The sequence below is a fragment of the Tenrec ecaudatus genome, chromosome 10 (assembly GCF_050624435.1).
Source record: "Tenrec ecaudatus isolate mTenEca1 chromosome 10, mTenEca1.hap1, whole genome shotgun sequence".
Lineage (NCBI taxonomy): Eukaryota > Metazoa > Chordata > Mammalia > Afrosoricida > Tenrecidae > Tenrec > Tenrec ecaudatus.
In genome coordinates, this window is record NC_134539.1 from 59,988,673 (window position 1) to 60,012,893 (window position 24,221).

General features: G+C 55.9%; 1 protein-coding gene across 2 annotated transcripts; it reads right to left on the reverse strand.

Annotated features, from left to right (window-relative positions):
• Positions 1 to 785: 785 nt before the first annotated feature.
• On the reverse strand, positions 786 to 23,657 carry LHX6 (LIM homeobox 6). Of its 2 annotated transcripts, XM_075559039.1 has the most exons (10): positions 23,574 to 23,657; positions 22,401 to 22,472; positions 21,830 to 22,012; positions 21,294 to 21,415; positions 13,377 to 13,597; positions 10,679 to 10,779; positions 10,367 to 10,462; positions 10,012 to 10,186; positions 6,788 to 6,891; positions 786 to 2,943 (listed from the first exon to the last, which is right to left on the reverse strand). In XM_075559039.1, the coding sequence occupies exons 1-10, from the start codon at positions 23,655 to 23,657 to the stop codon at positions 2,923 to 2,925; spliced, it is 1,179 nt and encodes a 392-aa protein (XP_075415154.1). In that variant the 3' UTR covers positions 786 to 2,922. The 2 variants fall into 2 exon arrangements, with proteins under 2 accessions (XP_075415154.1, XP_075415155.1); XM_075559040.1 differs by lacking the exon at positions 6,788 to 6,891.
• Between the last annotated feature and the right edge of the window lie 564 nt (positions 23,658 to 24,221).

The window sequence follows — 24,221 nt, forward strand, 5'->3', positions numbered from 1 at the left end:
CAGGAGCTCTGACTTGAACCAATGACCTGCTGCTAGAAGCGGGAGGCCACCAGAACCGATGCCTTTGCTCCCCAGATTGTGTGGTGGCTCTGGATCCTGACAGGCCAAGCATGAGGCCCTCCCTGGAGCGTGCCCTGGCTCCCGTTTGCCATTCCTTCCCGTCCACATCCTAAACCATTTTCCATCTTCCAAACAGGCTCCTCTGTCTCCTCCCTGCCCCCACACCTTCCTCTATCTTCCTCCCTTCTCTTCTGTGCAATGCTCCATGATAGGACCCAGCTCAATTGCCCCCCTGGCTGGGCCCCCATAGCACGTTGGAAGGTTGTCTGTCTTTGACATCTACCAGATTAAGGCGGCCCTCTGGGGCAGAGCCACCACGGGGCCCAGCGTGTCTTCAGGAAGGGTCCCAGGGCCGCAGCCTAATGCCTGTACAGTGTGGCTAATGAGCCGTGGTGGCCAAGGACTCCGAGGAGAAACCGCCACCATTTCTTCAGAGCCACAGTGGACAAACTGGGAAATGGGAGCAAGTTTCCAGGAAGGAGGTGCTGCCCTGCCTGGCAGCCCAGATAACTAACTGTAGGAGCCAGGAGCCTGAGCCCTTAAGCAGAGAGGCAGAAAGAAGTGGAATCCCAGCACGTTCTGGATCTCAGTGCCAGCACTTCTACTTGCATTAACTTTATTTATTACACAAATAAGACATTTACAAAGCACGACAGGAAAGGTATGTAACAAAACAGACATGGGTTTTACCCAAAAAGTGCTTACATTTTTTTTCCATGTGTGTGTTTCCCCCTTTTGTTTTGCATTTAAATAAATAGTCTCGACGTCTGTCTGCTCCCAGGCTGCTCTAACAGGGTAGCAGACACATGTTTGAACTGCAACATGCTACAGCCACATGAGCCACGTGAGGAATAGGCCCTGGGGGAGGCTCGAGGCAGAGTGGGTACTGGCAGGGCTCTGCTGGCCACTCACTACATGAATCCAATCATGGACTGACCACCAGGAGCAAAGAGCAAAGGGAAGGTGAGTGAAAAGTGTCCCAGGGGCAGGGATCAGCCCTGTGAACATTGGCGCCTGCTCAAGGTCAGGAGGCGTGCTCCAGCACAACAGCCCGGCATTCCTCTTTGCCCCGGGTCAGCGGTAGCTGTCTTGGGAAAGGGCAGGAAGCATATTTCTAGCCCTCCTCCAGGTTCCAGCACAAGAGTGGTGGCTAGGTTTTCCTTCAAAGTGCCAACTTTGGGCATTCGGATTCTACCTTTTGATGCCTACTCGGTAAGCTAGATGAGACTGCCGTGGGTGAGCGATTGATGTCTGGCTTGGGTGAAAATGAGGGCAGCCACTGCAGAGGAACCACGAACTTGCCCATCCAGAAGCCACAAATCAGGCTAACGACAATATAAAGGAGGGCTTCGGCCAAAGCCTGCTTCACGGCAGACTCTAGAACAGCGGTTCTCAACCTTCCCCTTGCTGCGACCCTTAACTACAGGTCCTCAGGTGGTGCTGACCCCCCAACCATAACATTATTTTCGCTGTCACTTCATCACTGTCATTTTGCACTGTTATGAATCGGGCGAGCCCTGCGAAAGGATAGTTTGACCCCCACCCCCCAAAGGGGCCGAGACCCACAGCGGTTGAGAACCGCTACGCTAGTGGGAAATGGATCGACTCCAGTGAGTGTTCGAATAAAAGGAAACACCCGGGACAAGTGGACAGCCCCTGACCACACACACACACACACACACACACACACACACACACACACTATGGTGGTCGAGTGTTGCCCACGCCCTTTTGTGTGAGGTGGAGAGAGGGCTGGGTGGGTGTGCGCACAGCTGTCTCTGGCCTCGGTTCTCGGAAGTGGGCAGAGAGTGCTCCAGGCAGTGGGAATGCCCACCTAGGCAGTAGGCACCCCTTCTACACTCAGTGTGGGCCCAGAATTAGCAATGCTGACTGCCCTCTCAGTGGGCTCCATTCCCCAACTGTCATCACTGTCCCCTCCGAGAAGACTCAGCCCAGCCCCATCAAGGGTCAACAAGTGGCCAAGAAAGGCCCCCACCTCTAACCTGGCCCAAACATTGCAAGATGTCGCCGCAGACAAAATCCCATCTCTGCTGTGTTCCCCGTTTCCATGCTGGCCAGCTTAGTAGGGTTAAGGGGCTGCCCATTCCGTGCCAAGTTTTCTCTTTCCTCTCCTAGAACGGCTAGCTCCTTTCCTGGCCCCATGTGCCAAGTGCCTCTCCTCCACCTCCAAACCAGTGGGGGTCAGTGGCCCCCCGCCCCGACCTAGCCTTCTGCCTCTGCTGTGGGCAGGCCTCCATCTCTACCCTACCGGGCCTCTCAGGGTTGGTCAGTCTCTCTTCTCTCTCTGAATTAAGTTGACATAACCAGACAGATGGAAATGATAAAATTAGAACATAGCTTTCCTTTGGGGACATCCCACAAACATTGTAGACTTTTCCAGACAAAAGCAACAGAGTGGATGACATTGGGGGTTGTTGGCTATTCAGAATCCAGAGATGGTTCCAAGGAAGTAGGAAATAAAGGCCAATATGGGAGGCAGGGCGGGGGTTGAAAACCTGTTGGCGTCACACAGTTCCATTCTGCCTTTCGCTATTGTGATCAGTTTTAAGTCAAAGAGGACCCCTGTTTCAGTGGGGAAAACAGGCTGTTGTTTCCACCGAGTCCAAACGTCAGGGAGCTCTGCCTTCTGAGGGGAGGGCCCTGCGGTGCTCCTGGCGGGTTCTGGTTCTCAGCAGGAGAGGGGAAGGCCAGGCCCAGCGGCCCGACTGGTGACGGGCAGGCTGGAGGATGGGAGTGGGTGCGGGGGCCAATGGATCCCTGGCCCCAGCCTGAATTCTGGATTTCAGCGGCTGAGGGACAGTTGGGTAGTGCCCATGGACAGATGCGGAAGTGCCGGCAGCGTCAGTACTGAAAGAGGATGACCTGCAAGAGGAGGGCACAGGAGGAAGTTGAGCCAAGGCCCCACCCCCACCACCACTGGCAGCCCCCAGAGCTCCTCAAAGGCATGGAGAAGGCCCCAATCTGGGTTTAAATCCTGGCTCTGTCACTTACTTGCTGTGGGACCTTGGGCAACTCACTTCACCTCTCTGAGCCTGTTTCCTCATCTGCAAAACGGGGATGACAAAATCTCTCTCTCAGAATCATGGGGAGGATTCCAGGAGACACAATCACAGCAGCAGCAGACGTCTCCCAGGCCAATGCCTCACATGCATGGTTCCACTGCGGTCTCAGCCCAGCCCCCCCCCCCCCGCCCCTCCCGGGAGAGTGGGCCACAGCATCCCCATCTTACAGGAAGGCCTAAGGCTCAGAGAGGTGTTAGGGAGTGAGCCCCTGATGGCACTGCGAGGAAGAGGGGTCTGCTCTTCCGACACCACAATGCCTCTCCTCTCCCAGGCCTCTCTGACACGAGTCGCCAACTGCTGACCACACACGCGCCAGGCAATGGGCCAAACACTCTGCACCCCCTGAAGCCTTCACAAAGAAACCGAAGCTCAGCAGAGCTACGTGCTGCCTGTCTCCCAGGTCGGTGGCAGAGTGGGGTTCATAGTCGTCCTGACTCAAGAGCTCACACTGCACTGCCTCCAACACCCTGGGGCAATGTTCCCCTTTGGTCCCTGGCACTCGGCTTGGGTTTCTTATTAAGAGTGGGCCTCAGTCTCTCCATGTGACCAGGGACAGCCTGGCCCTGATTTTTAAGAACCATCCAGGTTTTGAAGCCCTGAGATGAGCAGGAAACAGGTGGTTCCAGAAACGCACAAGCATGTATGGCCACGGCTATCTGGAGGCAGAAGGTGCTGCCACAAATCCTCAGAGCAGAATACTGCTCTCCCGGCTGGGCCAGTGAGAACACATCTTCTGAGTGGATGTGGAACCTCCCCAGAGGGACACTGAGCATTCTCACAGCTAGGCTTGTTGGGAAGAGTTTGAGGGAACGCTCCTACAGTCCTGTGCTGGCAAAATCCAGCCTCACACCCTGTGGGTCCACCAGGCCCCATGGGTTTGGGCAAGATGTGGACAGAAAAGGTCCCCTGGAGATGGCCAGGAGGCCTGACAGTGAGACAGCATAAGGTCATACAGGAGGGGGATGAAAATTTTGGAATACAGTCCAGCAATTGAAGACTCTGGTTCAGTAGCCAAACCCAAGGGCCAGAAACTCTCTACAACCAAAGCTGCCAGACCCCAGGATGGGCTCATACTTTAGGCTGAGCCAGATATAACCACAAGCTGAGCCGAGCAACTGGGAGGCATGGCCTTCTCTCCAAGTTCTGATCCAAGCCCAGTCCAATCCCAAGACTCCCCACTATCCTCAGAAAATGCCCAAGTCCTTTGGCTCAATGGGCCAGGCCCTTCATCACGTGGCCCTGCCTATTCCTCCAGCCCCACTATGATGCCCTGACCATACTAACCCAGCCCCAGGCTCCTCCATGTGCCCAGGCATCTACTGTCCTCTCTGAGTAACACACCCTTCTGTCTCATCCCCTGCTTCTCCCCTAGAGCTTACGATGACATCTTCTGGGTCTCTGAAGGCCACCTTCATTCCCTCACCCATCTACCCTGTAGCTGTCTGACTCCTGCTCTCAATCACAAGCTCCTTGAGGGCAGGGAACCCAGTAGCAGCTCACCTCTGCAGCCCTGTGCTAGGGCCTGAATCAAGAAGGCTATCCTGCAGGGGGAGCTGGCACATGGGCTCAAGGCCAGCTTGGGGTGGGGGTACGTCAAACCAGCTCTGCCCATACTCTCTGTGTGACTTGTTTGTAAGCACCTGTGCTGTCCAACCCCAGTTTCTACAGAAGCATGAAAGGGAGTTCAGTTGTCGCCACCCCACCCTGCTCCCGGGGAAGCCCCGAAGGCCCTCGGTGAGCGACGGGACGCAGAGCAAAGGAAGTGACTCCTGGGACTGTGTGGGCTTCAAATCCAGACAGGCTCACAATGTCACCTCTCTGAGCCTCCTTGTCCTTGTCTCTACCATAAGGATGGCCACCCAAAACGGTTGGGAGACATCGGCCAGAGATGTGAGAAGAGCTAGCTGCCAACAGAGAAGGCCTCTCAGGAGAGCAGCTGGCACCGTGCGTGCAGCCTCAGAGGGAACACCAAGGGCATGTGCTCACTTGACCCCCCCAGACCCCCCCTCCGCCTGCTCCCCTGTTCAGCCAGGCCCAGATGCTGCAGGATTTACACTGCTGCCTACTTAACAAACATAGCTGTCCAAGGATGCTACCCTTCCCCCACTGTGGCTCAGAGCTGGTCCTGAAGGGACTGCTCCCAACTGGCTGCCCACCAGAATCACCTGGGCTGGTGTGACACAGGCCAACCCCACACGCCCAGTCTATAGGGACAAGACTTGGCCATCTTTACCCTTCCCAGCTTCACCAGCTGATTCAGAGGCATGGCAACACCTGGGTCGACTGGGAGCGGATCCTCCTGTAAGGCCTGAGACCAACACCTGGGACCAACACACCCTCTGACTCAGGGGCTCCCTGCCCCCTACTGTCCCCAGCCTCAACTCTGAGGCCAATGAGTAGTGCTTCTGAAACAGGTCTTCCAGCATCCCTCTGCTCCAGGAAAAGTCCCAGGAGCCTTCACTTGGCCGCCCTGATGGCCCTGTCTCTCACCAAACCTGCAGGCCAACATCATAGACTCATTCAGGGCTTCCTGAGAGGTGCCAGCCTAGGCCTCAGGAACACCAGGCACACTGTCCCTGACCTGAGCTGGCCTTTCCTTCCTCCTTCCCCAGCAAACGCTGATCCTGCTTCCAGGCTTACATGTGACCTTCTTCTGGGAAGTCTTCTCAGGATCACTCCTGTGCACCCCCACCTCTCCCACCCGCCCAGGGCCTGCCATCTCCACATCACCGTTTGATCACACTGCCTGATCACTGCTGAGATCTGACTATCCTTCTAGACTGTGGCCTCTTCAAGGGGAGGGACCATGCCTACTTTGTCTCCTTGTCCTACGGGGGCACAAGTCATTGCATAGAAAATATGCTGATTGAATGAATGCCCAACTCTCAACTAAGCTCAGTGCCTTCATCTCCAGGTTTCTAAACTGAGGGTTGTCTTGAAGCAGTAGCTGTCAAGGCTAACTGGGAGGTGAGAAGGAGGTGAACCCCTACTCCATTCCTCTCTGAGGTTCAACCCAGAGCTGTCCCACCCACTTTCATTTGTTCTAGAAAAGATTAAACAAAAGGCTCTAGTGCTTTACAACTCTCTCTCTCTCTCTCTCTCTCTCTCTCTCTCTCTCTCTCTCTCTTGCTCTTCCTGCCACTAGGCATCTCTGGATGGTTGGTTCTAATGCCTGGAACAAACAGAGACTGGGTCAGAGAAGCCTGGGCTAGTTAGCTGAAGTCACCTGCTTTGTCTGCTGAGACCCTGGGCCCCCATCAGTGCAGAATTCCACTCCCAACAGACAGTAATGAGAAGGAGGAAAGGGTGGAGCCAGGGAGGGGACACAGGCAGGGTGGTGTGTGACAGAAGCCCTCCCTGGAACCTCAAAGTTCCAATAAACAAAAAGACTGTCACACATCTGGAGAAGGGAAACTGTGAGGGGTGGGGGGCTAGCGGGAGGCCCTTAGTTATAGCAGTGCGTGCACAGAGCCCACCACAACTGCTGAGGGTGACTGCCCAGGGGGACAGGGCCTGAATGTGTTAGGCAGAGAGAGTCCACCACAAAGTGGCTTTGCATCTTTCCAGTGATGAGAAACACTGCCAGAAACCCATGCTCGGCAGACGAGCCCTCAGCCCACCAGGCCCACCCTAGTTCCATTTACCTTCTCACCCCGGTTGGAGAGTGGCCCATCCATATCGGCTTTGAGGTGGACGGGGGGCGCAGTGTAAGGCAGCCGGCAGTGCACCTGCCCACATTGTACCTGACCTGTGGAAGAGAGGAGGCCTTGGAGCCTATCCCCAAGGCTCCAGCCTCCCTGGAGGATCCCACCCTGCCCCATGTTCAGCAGCCTGGAGTCCTGGGACCAGTTTTACCTCTGTCACTTACCAGTGGGGTGACCCTGGACAAGATTTCAACAAGTTGGTTAAGATGTTCCATAGGAATGTCCTGATAACCTATCAAGTGCTACATGATGGCCAGGGACAATGAAATAGCCCATTGATAAGGAAATGCTCACAAATGTACTGAAAACCTTCTTCTGGAAAGTCTTCACTCCACCTAATAAGATCCTCCCTCTGGGCCTTGTACGTTCTGATCCCCCAAGTCCCCCACGGGCTTACCCTTTTACCTCTAGAGGACTCTGCCCATAAGTCACCTTCTCCCCGACCACCTTCATTACAATGACACCCCAACACCAAACCCCTCCTCATTTCCTTCCCTTTTTTTCCCCCTTCCTTAGAACTCACCATCATCTGTAAAATAAGAAACTGTCTGCCTATATGTTTTCTCTGATATCATCTACCTTTATCAGCCTGAATGAGCAGGGGTTTTGGTCTGTTTTCTAGCACATCTTGTTGGAGTCCAGGCATTTAGAATGAGGTCTGGCATCTAGTAGATACTCTTTCAAATATTAGTTGAATGAATTTCTATCCCAATTTTAACATCTAAAACTCTTGGGGAATATCTATCTTTGTGCCTGATCCATAACTCTCATGCGTCAGCCCATTTACCACCTCGGCAGAAAAGGGCATTGCCCGTTTCTCCCCTTGACTTCAACCTCTTTGGTCGCATGGAAAAGAGCCCCGGGCAGAGACTTACAACCATTGTATGACTTAGGACAAGTCACTGCACCTTTCTGAGCCATAGCTTCCCAAATGTAGACTAAACCAGTTGGATTTAACTGGGGATTCTTAACCTGGAATGTTTTAAAAACCCATAATAGTATGAAATTCCACAGAAAACTGTGTGTTTGTTTCTGAAATCTGGTTCCAAAGATTTTTTTAAAAATCATATCCTAAAACTGGGATCCTGGGATTTCTGTTCATTGCAAAGCAAGAATTCACACTTCTAGCTGATTCCAAGACTTGTATCAGTTTCCCATCTGGTGGACTTCAGAAAATCCCAGACCCCAGAACTTTAGTGAATGACAAGCAAACCGCCGAGCTGGCTTTCAGTCATGCAGCAAGCAGCAGCTGGTCCAGACACTCTGGACACCTCCTGCCCCGAGCTGTGCTGGCTTCAAGAGAAGAGAAGGTAGTATCTTCAGCCCCTCCCTCCTTTGGGCAATAAAGTCGGGTGGAGACCTGGCCAGGACACTGGAGAACCATGGCCCCGCTCCCAAGGTGTTCACCTAGATCCATTATCGACTCTCCATAGGAGTGTTAGCTGGTTGTCCAGACCCCTGGCACCTTGAGAGCCCCAGAATGCTGGTGCCATTAAAGAGGACCTAGGTGTTTAACACAGGCTCTCAGCAGCCTGAACATAAGTCAGAGCTCCCAAAAGAAAGATGGGGGAACAGTCCCTCTTTACTGAGCAGATGACTGAAAAGTGGAACTGCTTAGAGTCATGATTTCACCTGGCAGCCCAAGGCAGTAGGCAAGACAGACACTAAACAGGCACTCTGGACTCTTCAGCCAACCAAAACCACCACCAAAATTACAACAGCGAACCCTACTCCAACCCCTGTGAAGTGTTGAAGGCTTTCAATCAATTATCTTGTTTGACTCACACATCATCACTTTGAGCGAAGGACTCTTGATAGCTTCATTTTTACAGTTGAGAAAACTGATACGCAGGGACGCTAAAAAACCTTCTACGGGGTTCAACAGCCAATAAGTGACAAGGGGGTGGAATATGAGGGTTGGAAGTCTGACCCCAAAGCCCACACTCAACCATTAAGGAACAGTGGCTCCCACTACCTTCCTGTGAGCCCTTCCTTTCCTCCTCTATATGATGCGGATAACCATCTGTGATGTTCAGAGACTGGGACAATCTGGGCAGAACAGAGCCGAACACACAGTGGAGACGACTTGAGACACAACCAAATTTCTCTGTAACCCCTTCTCTCTTTCCCTTTTCCTGCAGTCAGAGAAGGGAGGAGCTGCGTTTGTGGCTGGACACTTATATGCTTCTATTTATTCTTTGGGTTGTACTCCCCACTTCAAAGAAACCATCAATGGAAACGATCCCCAAGAGAAAGAAAGTTGAGCCTGCTACGCATGTTATCTGCTCAGCAGCAGATCCGTGGAATGCTCACTGCCAAGAACCGCCCTCAGCAACTCCATCTCTCCTCCAGGTTCCTGCTCAGGTCACTACACCTGATCCCCATGTTCCCAGCAGCACTTGCACGTGTTGACACACCTGCCCTCGCCCGGTTTTGCTCACTGCTTTTCCACTCATCACCCACTCTGAGGTCCCTTAGGACAGAAGCGTTGGGTTGTTGTGTTAACCGCTGCATCCCAGTGTTGAGAACCCAAAGCACACTCGCTCAAAGATCTCAGCGCACCAATGGATTCTCACAACTCTGTGAGGTAGCTGAGTATTTTTATCCCAGTTTACAAACTAGGGAACTGTGGCTCAAAGAGGTGAGCGTGGGCTTGTCCACCGTTAGCTTGGGTGTCCTGTCACCCTAGTCTTCCTCTACTCCACCAAACGGTCCCATGCCATTATCCTTTCTGGGACAGAGCCTGCCCCAATGGGTGTCACTGCCCCAATACTCTTCTTCTCTATCTGTTTGTGCTTCCAGAACTCCCACCTGTCCTTCCTGTCTCAGCCCCAGATCCTCTTCGTTAGACCTTCCCAACCAGCCTGTCCTGCAAGAATCAACGTAATGAAAACGCCCCGTTCTGTTGTTACAGCTCCTGTCTACCACGCACACCGCAGAGGCAGGGACCTACCTAAGCCCCAGGCAGATGCTTGCAATGTAATTGCTTTTGTTCCGTGGTTGATGGCTTGCTTGTACTACAGGTTCAAACTCACTGAGACCAACCTTGGTCACCCCACCCCGCACACCGCTCTGCGCCCAGCTCAACCCCCCACCCCCACCCCAGGCTCTGTAGGCCTTGCACTCCCCATGCGCTCGCGCCCCTGGGCGTCGCGGTGACTTACTCTCAATGTAGCCGTGCAGGGTGACCATGCGCGCCCGCTCGGGGCTGCTGAACGGGGAGTAGTGGATGTCGTCAGACAGGGCGGGGGGGAGGCGGGACGACGGCGCCCCCGAGGGCGGCACAGGATGCTGCGGCGTGTGTTTTTTATGACGTGCCCGGCAATTTTGAAACCACACCTGCAACGAGATCCTCGGCTACGTCAGCCTCGCGGGAGCCGGTGAGCTGCGCCTCGTCACCCGCCGAGCTGGCTCCCCCACGTGCGTCCTGGAGCCCGCAGCTCCCAGCCCAGGTACGTGCTCGACGCCCCGCCCCTGAAGCCCCGCCCCTCGCCCGAGGCCCCGCCCCCAAGGCCCCACCTGGATGACCCTACGGCTGAGGCCGGTCATGTCCGCCAGCTTCTGTAACGTCTGTGCGTCGGGGTTGTTGTCCTGCGCGAACTGTGCCTGCATAACCTGTCGGCCGCCGGGGTAGGGATGGGGGCGTAAGGCTCAGGCGCGGAGGGTCGCTGAGGCCCCGGCCCAATCACAGGCTCCGGCTCAGCGGCCACGCCCCAGCCAGATACTGCCCCTCTCCACCCGGCGAGAGTCTGGACCGAGGGGCGGTGCCAGCCCGCCCCGCCCACTAGAGGCCCCGCCCACACACCCCGCACTCGCGGCCCGTCCTGGTACCTGCAACTGTTCCGCGGTGAAGGACGTCCGAGCTCGCTTGGCCGGCTTGGGCTGACTGTCCTGTTCTGAGGGCACCGCCCCCTCCAGCGTGAGGCCGTTCCCTGGGGGCGACAGAAGCGGCTGACCAGGCGACCCCATCTCTTCTAGTAGCAGCCTGGAAAGGACGGGGGTCGGGGGGAGCTCGTCCCTGGAAGGGTCAGGAGCGGAGTTGACTAGGAGGGGGTGATCCCAGGGTTCTCTGAGTCACTGATCTCAGTTTTGGGGGGAAAGCGCTTCCATTCATTGCTGAGCATCCACTGCGAACCGAATGCTTCTCCTTAAGGCCTCTGCATCTCCCAGTCCTGGGAAAGGGGCCGTTATTTTTCTTGGGTTTAACGCGAGCGAAAATAACAGTGGCTCCGAGAAGAAAACCAAATACACTGCCCCTCTACCACTGGACCAGGATTCTGAAAACTACCTGACTCCCGCCCCCAAACTAGCCTTCCCTTCTAAACTGCGGAAATCCACAGCGAATGGAGACTGGAAATAAGCTAGTTGCAGTACTGCGATTCCATTTTTGTGAAAACAAGTACAAGAAAAAAGTTGGAAACCATACACTAAGGTGATAGCTGTAGTTACTTCTGGGGACACGATTAGGGAGGAACTCACTACTGCCTTCATTTCTGACGTAGTTAAAGTTTGTATAAAGATCAAATGCCATTTTATTTCTCCAAGGCATTGATTTTTGTTAACCAGAGTATGTATTCAATACTCTTCCCATGTATATTATTTTCACAATCGTATTAAACCACTGAATATCTTCTCATTCATTTTTTAATACTTCATTTTTCAGAATACAAAAGTAATAGATGCTTCTTATGAAAAAACCAGAAAATACAGATAAGCACAAAGAAGATTTAAAAATCACCAGTAGCTCCATCACCCAGAGATAATCACTGTTTATAATTTATTATTAATTAAGAAAAAGATTATGTTGGATGAAAACAAACAAAACAGTCCTTGATGATCAAGTTGGATGAAAATCAAAGAAATGGAAAGATATGTAAAATATACTTACATAGAGAAAAAAAACCTGGAAAGACATATTAAAATATGAGGGGAGGTGGCCTTCGGGGTGATCTTTATTTTCTTCTTTTCTGCTTAACCATTGCTTCTAGTTTTTCTACAATAAGCTTTTTTTTTTTAGTCTAAAAATTAAAAGAGCGAGGGCTGGTCCGAAGTGTGAAGCTCCAGCCTCCCAGACCCTCTGCATGGCAGGAGACTGGAGCCAGGCCTGGCTGTGTGAGCTAGTGCTCAGCTGGCAAGGCTGACTGGTGGTGGTACGAGTTGGTCCACCACATATGGAAAGACTCTGGGGTCACTTTAGAGGCTAGGTAAGGGGTTAGCTTGAGTGCTAACTCCTGGGTTTCCTCAGAGCCACTGCAGATGTGATCACACACCCTGTTTTCCTGGCTCCCCACTTAGCCTCACCTAACCCTAATTCTGGCAGGAGAAAGCAGTGGGCCTGTTGACCACAGGTAAGAGGACTTTGTGGGACTCCAGCTGGTCTCTAGCCCAGGCCTGGAAATTGAAGCAGGTGGTCTACATCCTCCCCCCAGCAGCGGCAGAGCTGCAGATGAGATAGACATTTTGTGATGATAATGTCTTATGGGGAGGCAGGCAGGGATTGGGGTTGAAGCTGAGAAAATGAAACTCCCACGGAGGCAACCACCTCTCCGCAGCCTCCCTGACTGAGGAGCTCTGATTGAGGGGCGCTGCAGGTTGAAGGTGGGTATTATAGTACTATGGAGAGTAGTCTGGACTTTGGAGTCACCCGATCTACTAGTAGACCTTAGGCAAGTTACATGGTGCAGATAACTTCTGCCTGTTTCCTCACCTGCAGAATGGGGCTACTCTACCTACTGTCTAGGGGTATATAACATAGCCATGCTACAGAGAAGTCAACACCTTCCCCACACCTGGACAGGGGGGTAATGGACACAGTCCTGGCCTTTGGCCTTTATCCACAACTCATCCTCCACTTTCTTTCTCCAGCCCCCATGCCACCTGTGACTCCATCCTCCCCACCACCTCCAAAGATCTGGATGCCCTGGGTGTCTTGAGGAATCACACTCTCAGGGCCAGAAAAGACTCAGTAATCATTCTAAGCCAACACAGAGAAAAGGGAAGGCTGAGGTCCAGAGAGGCAAGACCTGTCAGCACAGCCAGCCACCAGCAAAATAGTTGCTGCCTGACTCAGAGGCCTGGTCTTTCCCCTGGCTGACAGTTAGGGACTGGTCCTAGAGGAAAGTCCCAGCCCTGGGCTGGCCCCAGTGTCCTGGAGTGCTAAAGGAGAGAACAGGGTCAGCACCCCTCTTCAGGACGGGCCTAAGCCTGGTTCCTGAATGAGGCAGACTGGCCACTAGTGGAGCAAGCTGCAACATTCAAAGAATCATCTCTAGCACCCACCCCCAGTGTCTCCTGGCTTTACCTACTACAGCTCTCTGAGAGAGTGTCTGGTCTATAGCTCCATTTCAGAGATGAAGCAACCTTTGCAGAGGACAGTGGCATGCCCAAGGTCAGGATATGGGAGCAAACAATGGCGCCAGAAATACGGGTTTCTTGCTTAGCTGAGCGCCACACCCCCACCTCCCTCCTGGAGAAGAAAAGGGTCCCGGGCAGAGGTGCTGCCCGCTGCTGCGCAGCACGGGTACGCTACCGTTCTCTGCAGCCCTCTTGAGGTTCTCGATCATGGTATCGTAGTGGATGCGGCACAGCACCTTCTCCTCCACCAGACCGAACTCCTCGCCCGTGGACAGCTGGCGCTTGCAGGAGAAGCAGGCGAAACAGGCCAGGTGATAGGCGTTGCCGCGCGCCCTCCGCACCCAGTCGCTGGCGTAGATCTGTCGGCCACACCTTGCGCACTTGGTCCCAAATCGGCTGAAGGACACGGGGCCAAGGAGGGGGGTAGGGTGAGACTCCCAGGCTTCTAGCCACAGTGAGTTCGCATTTTCTTTTGCCGAGACCCAACTGCCCCTCGCCAGGCAAATCCCAACTGGATGGTGAACTGGTGGCTGATTTTTATTCTGGGTATTTTCCTGAGTTTTCCAACTTTTCTATAATAAGCACTTTTTTGTATAAGCTTATATATTAAGGCAGATTGCAAAGATTGGGAAAATATAACAATGAAGACAATCAACACATCCTCTGCCACTTGTCCTGAAAGAGTCTAAGTTTTTCACAAGGATTATCTCAAACATTTCCCATCTTGCAGATACACAAGATGGGGGACAGAGAGGTACAGTCATTTGTCTAAAGTCACACAGCTGGAAATGACAGGACGCTAAGTTCTTGAGACGCTCAGAGTTGCTTGAAAGAACAGACAGATATCATATTACTGGCTATGTGACTGGGCAAACTGTTCCATCCTTCTCTGTGCTCCTTCTGCTGGACCAGAGCTGAGCTACATGACAGTGACAATGACTGTTATTATTTGTCTAGTGCTTTGCCGTCCATGAAGTACCCCGCTACTCCAAACGCATGCCTCAGGAACCAGACTCGAGCGCATTCTAACACCGAATGTTAAAAAGACAACACAAATCCTCCACAGACCCCCAAAACTTAGCTCAAATGTCCCCTCCTTCCTGCTCTGCTACCCGGCCTCCCTTTCCCTCTCTCTACTGGGTAGAGTGGCTATGTGGTTGGGGTTACCTGGACCACCAGCCAGGAACATCTCTGGGAAACAGAACCATTTCCTTCTCCCTTGTCCTAGCTGTCAGCCAGACCTGACTCAGGGCACCAAGCTGGGCTTGTTGCTTTTGTGACCCTGTTGCAACCCTTCTGACCTACAGGCACTTTTGGGAAATGGCACCATGCCTCACCCAATGCCTCCAGATGGCATCGGAACCTCACACCACCCACTCCACTCTGCAGGCACCCGTAGGTCTGTTTCTTCACCATCTACGGATGCATCCATGCACAGATACCCTCCTGGACCCACCTTCCGCCATCCACTGCTTCACTGCCAGTCTCTGCCACGTCCCCCTGGGCTCAGTCTAACCACCATTCCCCATCCTCCCCACAGAAGTTTCCAGGGTGCACATGGAGTCCTATCCCTCCTTTGGTGGCTCCACTTTGCCCTCAGGATTCTTGGGGCTGACTCAGCCCAGTAGACCCCAACCCTTTCAAGGCCATCTTCACCCCTACTCTTCCTCCAGTTCCCGTCTCCTTACCCTTCTTCCAAGCTGAGGCCCTCTCCATTGAAAGGGTCCCTCTTAAGCACCTTTCCAGCCCTAACCCATGGCATGCCAGTCGGTCCCCTCTCTCAATATGGCCCTCGGCAAAGTCCCACAGCACTGGTCTCAAAACACACTGCCCCACACCTTGTGAAGAGAGCACTGAGAGGCAGGGTTGTGAAGGCCCAGTTCTTGTCTCTCCCTCTCCACTGAGTCCTAACCTTCTTTAAGGAAGAGGACTAAAGTTTGCTTTGGTGTCTCCAGGGTGACCCCCTGCCACGGGGAAGGGGGCGGGCAGCATTCAACCAGTCATGCAAAAATGCCCTTTCTCAGCCTTGTATGTTCAAGTAGCGCCCAGTATAATAGTTTTGGGGTGCGGCGGAACCAGGAGGCTACCACTAGGCTAGCCTCAACTCTCAACTCTCTCTCTCTCTCTCTCTCTCTCTCTCTCTCTCTCTCTCTCTCTCTCTCTCTCTCTCTCTCTCTCTCTCTCTCTCTCTTTCGGCAGCGCCCCAAAGGGCAAGGGGAAGCAAACCTGGAAGACACAGTGAACCTGCATGGTACTGCGTGTCTACCACAACTCCACCGCCCCATTAAGCAGTACCCCGCCGAGCGATAGCCGCTTCCTCCAGGGAGGCAAAGTCAAAGCCTCTCTGCCCAGTCCTGCAGCAGAGGCAGGGAATGGCTCACCTCCTCACCTCGCCGTGCAGACCTGGCGTCCCGCCAGGAGCCTTGGGAGCACTTTGTGGCCACCGAGCGAGGGTCCGGGAGGAAGCAGTAGCCATGTGCTGAGCCTTTGCGGCTTCCCTGCACCTCGCCAGGTTTCTTCCAAACCCTCTCGAAATGGGGATCCTTGTCCTCATTTGGCACACGTGGCATCAAAGCTTCAAAACCGGCTGGGGCCCCTCGGAGGTGCAAAGAAGCCCAGGAATCTACCGGCATGGAAGGGCGAGGTGGAAACGGGGAAAGCCAGGACTGGGGCTGATGAATAAGATGTCTTGGTCGGATCCCGCGCTAAGACCTCGCCCCTCCCGGATGCCCCACCTGGAGTCCAAACTGCTCTGGAAGGCGAGGACCAGAGAAGGGATCCCCAGAGAAAAGACCGGGACCAGCAGGGCCAGTCTCAGTAATCAAGAGGCCGCCAGCGTCTCAGCCTTTCCTTTAACGGTCACCGTGAGACCTGGCAGCTGCGCTGCGCCCGAGCGTGCGGTCCAGGTCGCAGCGCTTGCTTGGCAGGGAAGGTCCCACGGACACATCCGAGAGCCGCCCCCCTCCCCGCCTTGCCCCCCCGCCGTGAACCCCCTGCTCTTCTCGTCCAGAGTCCCGGCGTGCGTGTGCACAAGTCGCTTGCTGTAACTGCATGCCTGCAAGCCCAAGGGGTGCGCCAAGAGGGACCTCAGAGCAACTATTCCTGGTTCCCGAGGCCAAGGAGGGGACGCTCTGCGGATATCACCTTAGATGCCAGTTGTGTCCCTAGCCCTCTAGCCCTAGGATCATCCGCGCTCACACAGGCTCAGTCAACGAAATCGTCTTTGCTCGCCCTCCTTCCGAGAATCCTGACCCGGCTTTGGATCCGCCGTGGGCTGTTGCAGCAGCGCGCCCCAGCCCAGGACACGGGGTTGGAAGCCCACGGGAAGGGACGGAGAAAGTTTGCGGGTCGAGGTGCTGACAAACCGGTTTCTTCCCAGGCGGACTGCGCGGCCGGAGCCGAAAGAGTCCGGAAGCAGCGAATTCGGCAGCAGAGACAACGAAATTTCGAGAAACCGCTTCTCTGAAACCGCAAAGGGAGCGCCGCAGGGATTGGGAGGCGCTCTGGCTGCCACCCGCGCTTGGCTGTGAGGTCAGGGCGGCGCGCCCCATACACCCGGTCTGCGCGCGCCCGGCCGGCTGCTGAAAGGACCGAGGGGCTTCCAGGATGGAGAGGTGTCAGACAGATGCAGTGCATCCTGGGTTCTGCTAAAGGAGCTCACAGAGCGTCGCCCCACGGGGGCCCTCTTTCCCCTCGGGAGGCTGAGGTGCGGAACGGACTACGGAGGGAGTATCTTCGGTGGTCGTGCGGGGGGGATGGAGGGAGGGCGGGGCAGGGGATCGGAGCGCTTGAAGCCTACAGAGTCCCATTCAACCGGCTTACCTCCCTTGGGTACCTAGTAAAGCCCTCGGTAATTAACAAATTCACGCGAGTCTCCCTGCGACTGCTTCCCGGTAATTCAATTGCTCCTTTCTCGGTATAAGGAAATTAACGCTCCGCGTGGAAACGGCATTAATTACGAAACCCAGTTACGGAAACTCAAATTAGAGTTCACTTATTTGGTGTTCAAGATGTTCAGTTAATGGGCTTGGAGGTAATGTGAGCAAGAAGTGAGATTGGAGATGTGGGGGTGGGAGTGGGAGGGTGCCTTTCCTATCCCCCCTCTGATCTTTCCTCTCCGCGTGCCAACCCTTATGAGAAGAAACTGGAAAAATACGGAACCAGCAATTAAGAGGTTAAAACGCCCCGCCGCCTCGGAGGTCCTGTCCTAAGCCCCTCCCCCGCGCTCCCCTCTCAACTCCGCCAACATCTGTCCCCCAACAGCTGGCGGCCGCTGGGCCGCTCTTGGCCGCGGTGGGGGGCCGCTTCCCCGCTCGGAGTCTCCCTCGGGACCCTCGCTCTGGGGGAGGGGGTGGTTCTCCCGCTGGAGCCCGCGGACCCGGCTGGGGCTCCACTTGGAAAGCCTCAGAGAGGGTCGGGAGGAGTGGTGCCCTAAACCACGTGACCCAGGGAGAGGAGTTGGAACTTCAGCAGCCTTGGTCTGTCTCCGGGCACTCTCTGGACCCCCACCCCCATAAGCGCCCGGGGAGGTCCTTAACCCTTCACTCCCCACTCCTATAGCTAGAAGACAAGAGAGTTAGGTACCCTGGAGATCTGATCTTGGCCAAGTTGCTCCTGGCCCAGTGCTCTCAGGGCCGACTCAGGCAGAGCCTCATCCTAAGGAGCCAACCAAATTGAGCAGGGAATCCCAGGACCAGCAGGGAGAGGCCTTGGCCCTTGGAGAGTCACCTTTCACTGAAGGGCTGCTGAGGTAACTCAGTCAGAGCAGAACAGTACTGGGGTCCCAGGAGCAGGCACAGTGGAAACCACTCCTCCTGGCAATTCAAGTGAACCTGGGGCAGTAACTTAACCACCCTCCTAAACTGTAGCTAACCCTTCTCCCTGGTGAATTTTAGAGTTCCTTCCCTGCCCCTTAACTTCCTGGGGTACTAACTCTGATTTAGCCTGGGGATGGAGGGGGGGGGCGTGTTGCAGGAGGGTCTTCCAGATGGACAGACAGAAGTTGGCAAGGAATATACAGGTGAGGGACAGGAATGTGGTCAGAGGACCAGAAGGCCTTGCATCCTTGACCACTCCTTCCCTCCCCACACACCCACCCTAAGGGCCTCTCTTTGAGCCAAGAGCTCCATTCCCGCACCTCCAGATACTGAACTCTGGGCCTCAGAAAACACAAGCCTATCGATGTTCAGGGCACGATCCCTTCCTGAGGCTCTGCTCCCAAGAAGGGGACCCTGTCCCCGTGTCACTGTTCACACTTGTTCAGGAAGAGCTTCTGCACAGCAGCCATCCAGAGACTGGCTACCACAGCACAAAATCACCCATTGCTTGGAGCTCTACTGCCTCTTTCTCTCCTTTCTTGTGAATTTTATTATTTTTGATAACCAATGATCAATATGTTATGCCTGCAGGGAGGCCTGGCTTGGGGAGAAATTATGAGAAAAGGCCTGGTCTTTCTTCAGAAGAGTTACTACCATTCTACCCTCTACTCAAGGAATTGGAGCTCAAAGTCTCTTTTTTAAAACCAAAATTTGGGCCCCCCTTCTTTTTTTGGTGGGGAGGAGACTTCTGTCACTAAACCTGTAGTGCCCAGAACCTATAGCCCAGAAATGACTCAGCCCCATCCCTCCAAGCAGACCATGCTTCTCAAGCTGCTCAGAGGCAAATCGCAAATCATGTAACAGGGCAGTGTGGTAGTGCTGGGCTGCCTAATCTGTCAGTGTAACAACTCAAGCACCCACACCACCTGGCATGGGGAGGGAGGGCATCACCAAATCACCATACCTCCCCATTTGTTCATCTCCCTGGCAGCACAGAGAAGAAGCTGGAAGAGGGAAAAAGGGCAGAGACACACAGTGACTTGCCCAAGGTCACTCAGTGAATCAGGCTTGGCCTGACACAACCCAGGCTCTCCCCGGCTGTTGACCCTGACTCTTGGGCCTGCTGCCAGAGACCATGGAGACACTGAACATCAGCATTCGGCCTCCTCCAGCCCAGCCTGCATGGGGGTTCAGTCCAGCCTTGGCATGATCTGGGGCTGGAGAAGCAGTGCACAACTGCTGGCAAGTGGCTGCGAAGACGGTCACCAGGCCCATTGTGACTGAAAGTGCTGGGAGAAATCCACAAGGTGAGGCTCAACTACCGTCCTCCTAGGTTTCCCAGTTTGGAGCCCAGTCCTTAGCTAGCAGATGTGTTCAAGGAGCCCCAAAATAGCAGCTAGCTTTTTCACTTTTCTTCTCCTTTCTTCCCTCACCTCCCCCCACCCCTACCAAGTGAAGTCAGGACTTGGCGAAACATAACTTTAACCCCTCTTTTCGGCCCTGACCAAACCATCCATCAAGGTACATGAGTGAGGGAAGACACCACGCTCTGGTGACATATGCCACAGATCTGTAGGCACATGCCCTTCACAAGGAGCATCTCCCTCTGACTCCATTCCCAAGTCCTTGGACAGACTCAGCCCGTACCTGGGTCCCTGGATGGTGGAAGGCTTAAAGTAGAAATGCTACCTTGGAAGAGAGGGTGGGACTGGGGTTTCAGACTCTCTCATTCTACGTAGCCCTTTCTGGAGTGCACAGAGACATGTAAGGCCCCAAACATGTACCTCTAGACCCATTCTCTCCCTTCACACATGACCTGAAAGACTAATTGCTTGTCAAGCAAGGAACATGCGCAGTATCTAAACACCCCCAGGACAACTCAGTGACACATTAGCCCAGTCTAACTCCACAGATTCCAGAAAATATGACACATACACATGGGACATCGGGGGGGGGGGTACTTCATACCCTAGGCCACCTAACAGAGCCCCATCCCTGCTCCCCAAGCTGCACACTCTCTCACCCACCATACACAGGAAGTATCCCTTGCACCACCCTGCCTGAGCTTCCCCAGACTCCAGGTTCTCTTTCCAGAACACTGGAGGCTCAAGACTAGGAGGTGGGAAGGTGGGCTTTGCCTGAGGGAGGTCTCCTCAGGAAGTATGCTGCCCTGACCTCTCTGGAGGTAAGCAAGAGAAGATGTGTGTGTGGGGGGGCGGGGCGGGGTGAGGTGGAGGGGAGGGCGGCTGGGAGGGTAGCTTTCTCTCTTCCAGCCAGGGAAAGCACTTGTGAACAGCACTCTTGGCAACAACCCCTGTCCCAGACTGGGGCGGGGGGAGGGGGCTTCATTGACCCCACTGATGCCACAGACTGACATCAGATCTGTTCCATCTTTCCACTGAGATGAGGACAGTCTCATTGTCCTTGACCTTTCAGTGACCTTGACCCCTTGACCAAGGGTCAGAGGGCCCCCAACCCCCACCCTGCAGCATGGGGAGACTAGGAGCTGGCCCTAGCCAGTGCCAGTTACCGGTTGCCCTGCAGGAGGCTGAGCTGGGGGACTTGGCATGGTGTGGGGAACCCCAGAAAGAGCGCTCAGTGTAATCTTCCTTCAGATCCCCGCAGCCCCAAGCAGGAACCAGAGTCAGGATACGGAGAAACGGAAAGGAAAACCCTGGGCCTGGAATGAGCGCCTGGGAGGAGGGCGGGGACCGACCGACGCTGGAGTCAGCGTTGAGGCTGAACCCGAGGCCAAGGCCCGGGCTTTAGATGAGGAGTTTGGATACTGGATCAGACCAGAGACAGATGCGGGCCTGGTGCTAGAGGTCAGAGGAGACCAGAGCCCAAAGCGGAGCACGGGGCAGAGCTAGACTGGAGTCTAGTTCAGGGTTGGGCCTGGGGAAGGGGTAAGATCGTGCACGTTTGGAGGAGGGTTCGAACGTGAACCCAGGAACGTCGCCTCAAGGATCTGGTGCCGGCCTGGGCCAGTGCTGGGGACATGGGAGCTCGACCGAGAGACCGGAACTGGATCCTGCAACTTAGGGAGGGCCCGTGGCGGAGCCGGAGACACGACCGAAACCCGTTGGACCAGAGGTGGGTCGCTGGCCGGGACCTGTGACCATACCGCAGCGCGGCCTGGAGCTCCGGGTTTCCGGGCGCTGTGCGTGGGGGCTGGGCTCGCGCTCTCTGAGTCCTCAGGCCGCCCGGGTTTGGCCGTAGCCGCGCGCGCCCAGGGACTGCCTGCGCGGTACTGCGGGCCCAGCGCCGCAGCCTACCTGAAGTAGTCCATCTTGCAGAAGATTTCCTTGTTCTTGATGTAGCAGCTGTTCTGCTGCCGCAGCGACGTGCGACACACAGAGCACTCGAGGCAGCGCACGTGCCAGATGAGGTTGTTGACCTGGGGAGGGGAAGAGGAAGGGGAGTGGCTCGGCGCGGGCTCTTCCTCAGGGGTCCCCAGTCTCCTGCACCCCATTTTCAGATCAGGGCGCTGGACCTCGCCAGGTGCAGCCAACTGGATTTTCCTTCGGCAACACGGTAACTTAGGAAGGTAGAACGAAATCCTTCCCATTTTACAGACGGACACTGGAGGATTTGCAAAGAACCACCGCTTGCCCAAGGCGGGTCCAACCCAGGAGCCAATGGAGTTGGGATTCGGAACGAAGACCGCAAGGCTTCTCTACAGTCCTCTGGGCTGCGCCCTCCCCCCTCCCCAACACTCACACGCACGCGCGCGCGCGCACACACACACACACACACACACACACACACACTCATACACACACCACACCCACACCACACGCCCTGGTCTCACCTTGAGCAGATACCGGTCTAGGATTTCGAGGCCGCAGCTGGAACAGATGTTCTTGCCGGCGGACGGCACGGAGGAGGCCGCCGAGGGCGGCGAGCAGACGGACGGCGTGCTGGGAGTACAGGGGGAGGCCCGACCCTCGTCCTTGTCCAGAGCCCCCGCCAGAGCCTCGGCGTCCGCCTGGGCCTGCGGGAGGCCCACATGGGGGAGAGCGCGGCGCTGAGCCCGGCGCCCCAAGGTGCGGTCGCCCCAGAGACCGGTCCGGGGTACTAGGGAGCCACCCGACAACGAAATCCCCCTGGGACTTCGTGCCCCGGGCTGGAGGACAGGGGTGGAAGGGCCGATCGGAGAGAAAGAGACGGCCTCCACTTTTCACCGACGCCTCTGGGGTGCCGGGAGCAGTCCAAGCCCCCCATTCCGGGGGCGGACAACGGAGAGGGGCGGCGCCCGCGGGGTGTCGCGCAGCGCGCGCGGGCAGCTGTTCCGGGCCAAGTCGCCAGCGCCGGGCCACGGGCGACCGGGGGGTGGGGGGCGGGGAGAAGGGGGACCGGGAGGCAGGACCGCACGGACTCACCATGATGGGCGGCGCGGTCCCTTCCAGGCAGCGGGTGTTCGCTTTGCAGCCGGCCCCAGGCTGGGCCATCACCTGGGGGAGGGGGGGAGAGGAAGCGAACGCAGGCGGCGGCGGCGGCGGCGGCGGCGGAGCTGGCTCGGCTCAGCCTGAGCCCAGCGCCTCCCCGCGCCTGTTATATAAACCGGCGCGGAACAATGAGTCCTAACTTTGTAGTGGGCATTTAAAGCCCTTCCCCACAAAAGCGGTGTCTCTCTAATGAAGCAATTTGAATTTGGATTGGGTTTTTTTCCCTCGCTCTCCCCCTCTCCCTGCACTTAACCCGTGGCTCTTGAAGTAATCGCTTAGTTCCCTTGCAATCGAAGCCTCTGAGGGGGGGAAAAAAACACGCGCACACACACAAACTACCTGCAATTAGAAATTGTCGTGAATGCCCAAGATAAGAGGTAGCCAGAGTGTCAATTCCAACTGTCAATCAGGGAGATCCATCAGGCCGCCCAAAGAATTGCAAATTTGATTTTTTAATGGTAGTAATTAAAAATCGAATTTTTCTCTCTCCACCCCCCACCCCACTTTCCTCGCTCCCTTCTCCTCTCGGCACAAAATGCAATAAGGAGAAAAGAGGGAAAGCAAGAAAAGAAAAAGAAGATGGGGGTGAGGGAAAAAAACCCGGAGCGCCTGGAGCCTTAGCCAGCCCGCAGCGCGCGGGCCGCGAAATTGACGCGGCGACGTGGACCGGGGTTCGGGCGCCTGGGGAGGGCCCGTCGGAGGGGAACCCCCAACAAAATTGGGGCGAGTGTAGGGACGACGCGGGCCCGAAAGGAGCAAAGCGAGGCGTCGGGGAGGAGGAAAAGGCACCCAGCAGCCCCTCGGCGCGCCCGGGACCAGCCCCGCGTCGGGATTCGCAGCGTTGCGCCCGCACAACCCCTGGCGCCTCGGCGCTATCAACGCCTATTCACGCGGACAATACCAGCCTCGCCTCCTCTTGATTCGCCTGTGTCTCTGCGAAATCGCTTTTTGAGAAATTCCTCCAGCATTTGCATAATGTGTCCCCGCTTTCCGCGCCACCCTCCACCTCCCGCTCGTGCGCGCTCCCACAGGCACACTCACTCTCGGGCGCACCCCCGCACCCTCCTCCTGCCCACCTGGGCCGGGGCCGCTTGCCCGCCGGCTCACCTGGTCGGTGGTGCGGCCGCCCTCGGCTGGCAGCCGGCAACCCTCGGGCAGCGCCGGGGCGGCGTTCTCATGCTTCCAATACATGGGCCGGGGATCTGCGGGCGCAGCGGGAGCGCAGCGCGTCGAGCCGCGCCGAGGGGGGCCACGGCCGCAGCAGGAGCCGGAGTCGGAGTCGGAGCCGGAGCCGGAGCCCGAGCCCGAGCCCAAGCCCAAGCCGGAGCCGGAGCTGGAGCTGGAGGAGAGCGGAGGCGCCCGCCCCACTGCTCTGGGCCGGGCCCCAGCGGCTGTTCCCGGCCCGCGCCCAGCCCTGCCCGCTGCCGCCTCCAAAGAAGGTCCCGACAAACTTAGAGAGGCCTGGGTCCCCTCCTCCTTCTCCTCCTCCCCCTCCTCGTAGTCCTCTTCCTCCTCCTCTCCCTCCTCCTGGTCCTCCTCCCCCTCCAGCTGCGGTGGCGGCCGCCCTGCCGCTGGAGCCCCGCTCGGTTCAAGATGAGTCATGCGTGACCAATCCCCTCCCAGCCAAGACACACACACACACACACACACACACACACACACACAGCAGCGAGGCAGAGACTCAGAGACACAGGGAAACTGGGAGCTGCGGACAAGAAAACTCAGACACTCGCCGACACACAAAGCATCCGTCTC

Coding starts and splice junctions, on each gene's coding strand:
- LHX6 (XM_075559039.1), bottom strand. CDS start 23,657: ATGTATTGGAAGCATGAGAACGCCGCCCCGGCGCTGCCCGAGGGTTGC. Junction 10,780..13,376: donor CAAGAGGGCTGCAGAGAACG/GTAGCGTACCCG, acceptor TGTCGCCCCCAG/GGAACGGCCTCACGCTGGAG. Junction 2,944..6,787: donor TCTCCAACCGGGGTGAGAAG/GTAAATGGAACT, acceptor CTCCTCTTGCAG/GTCATCCTCTTTCAGTACTG.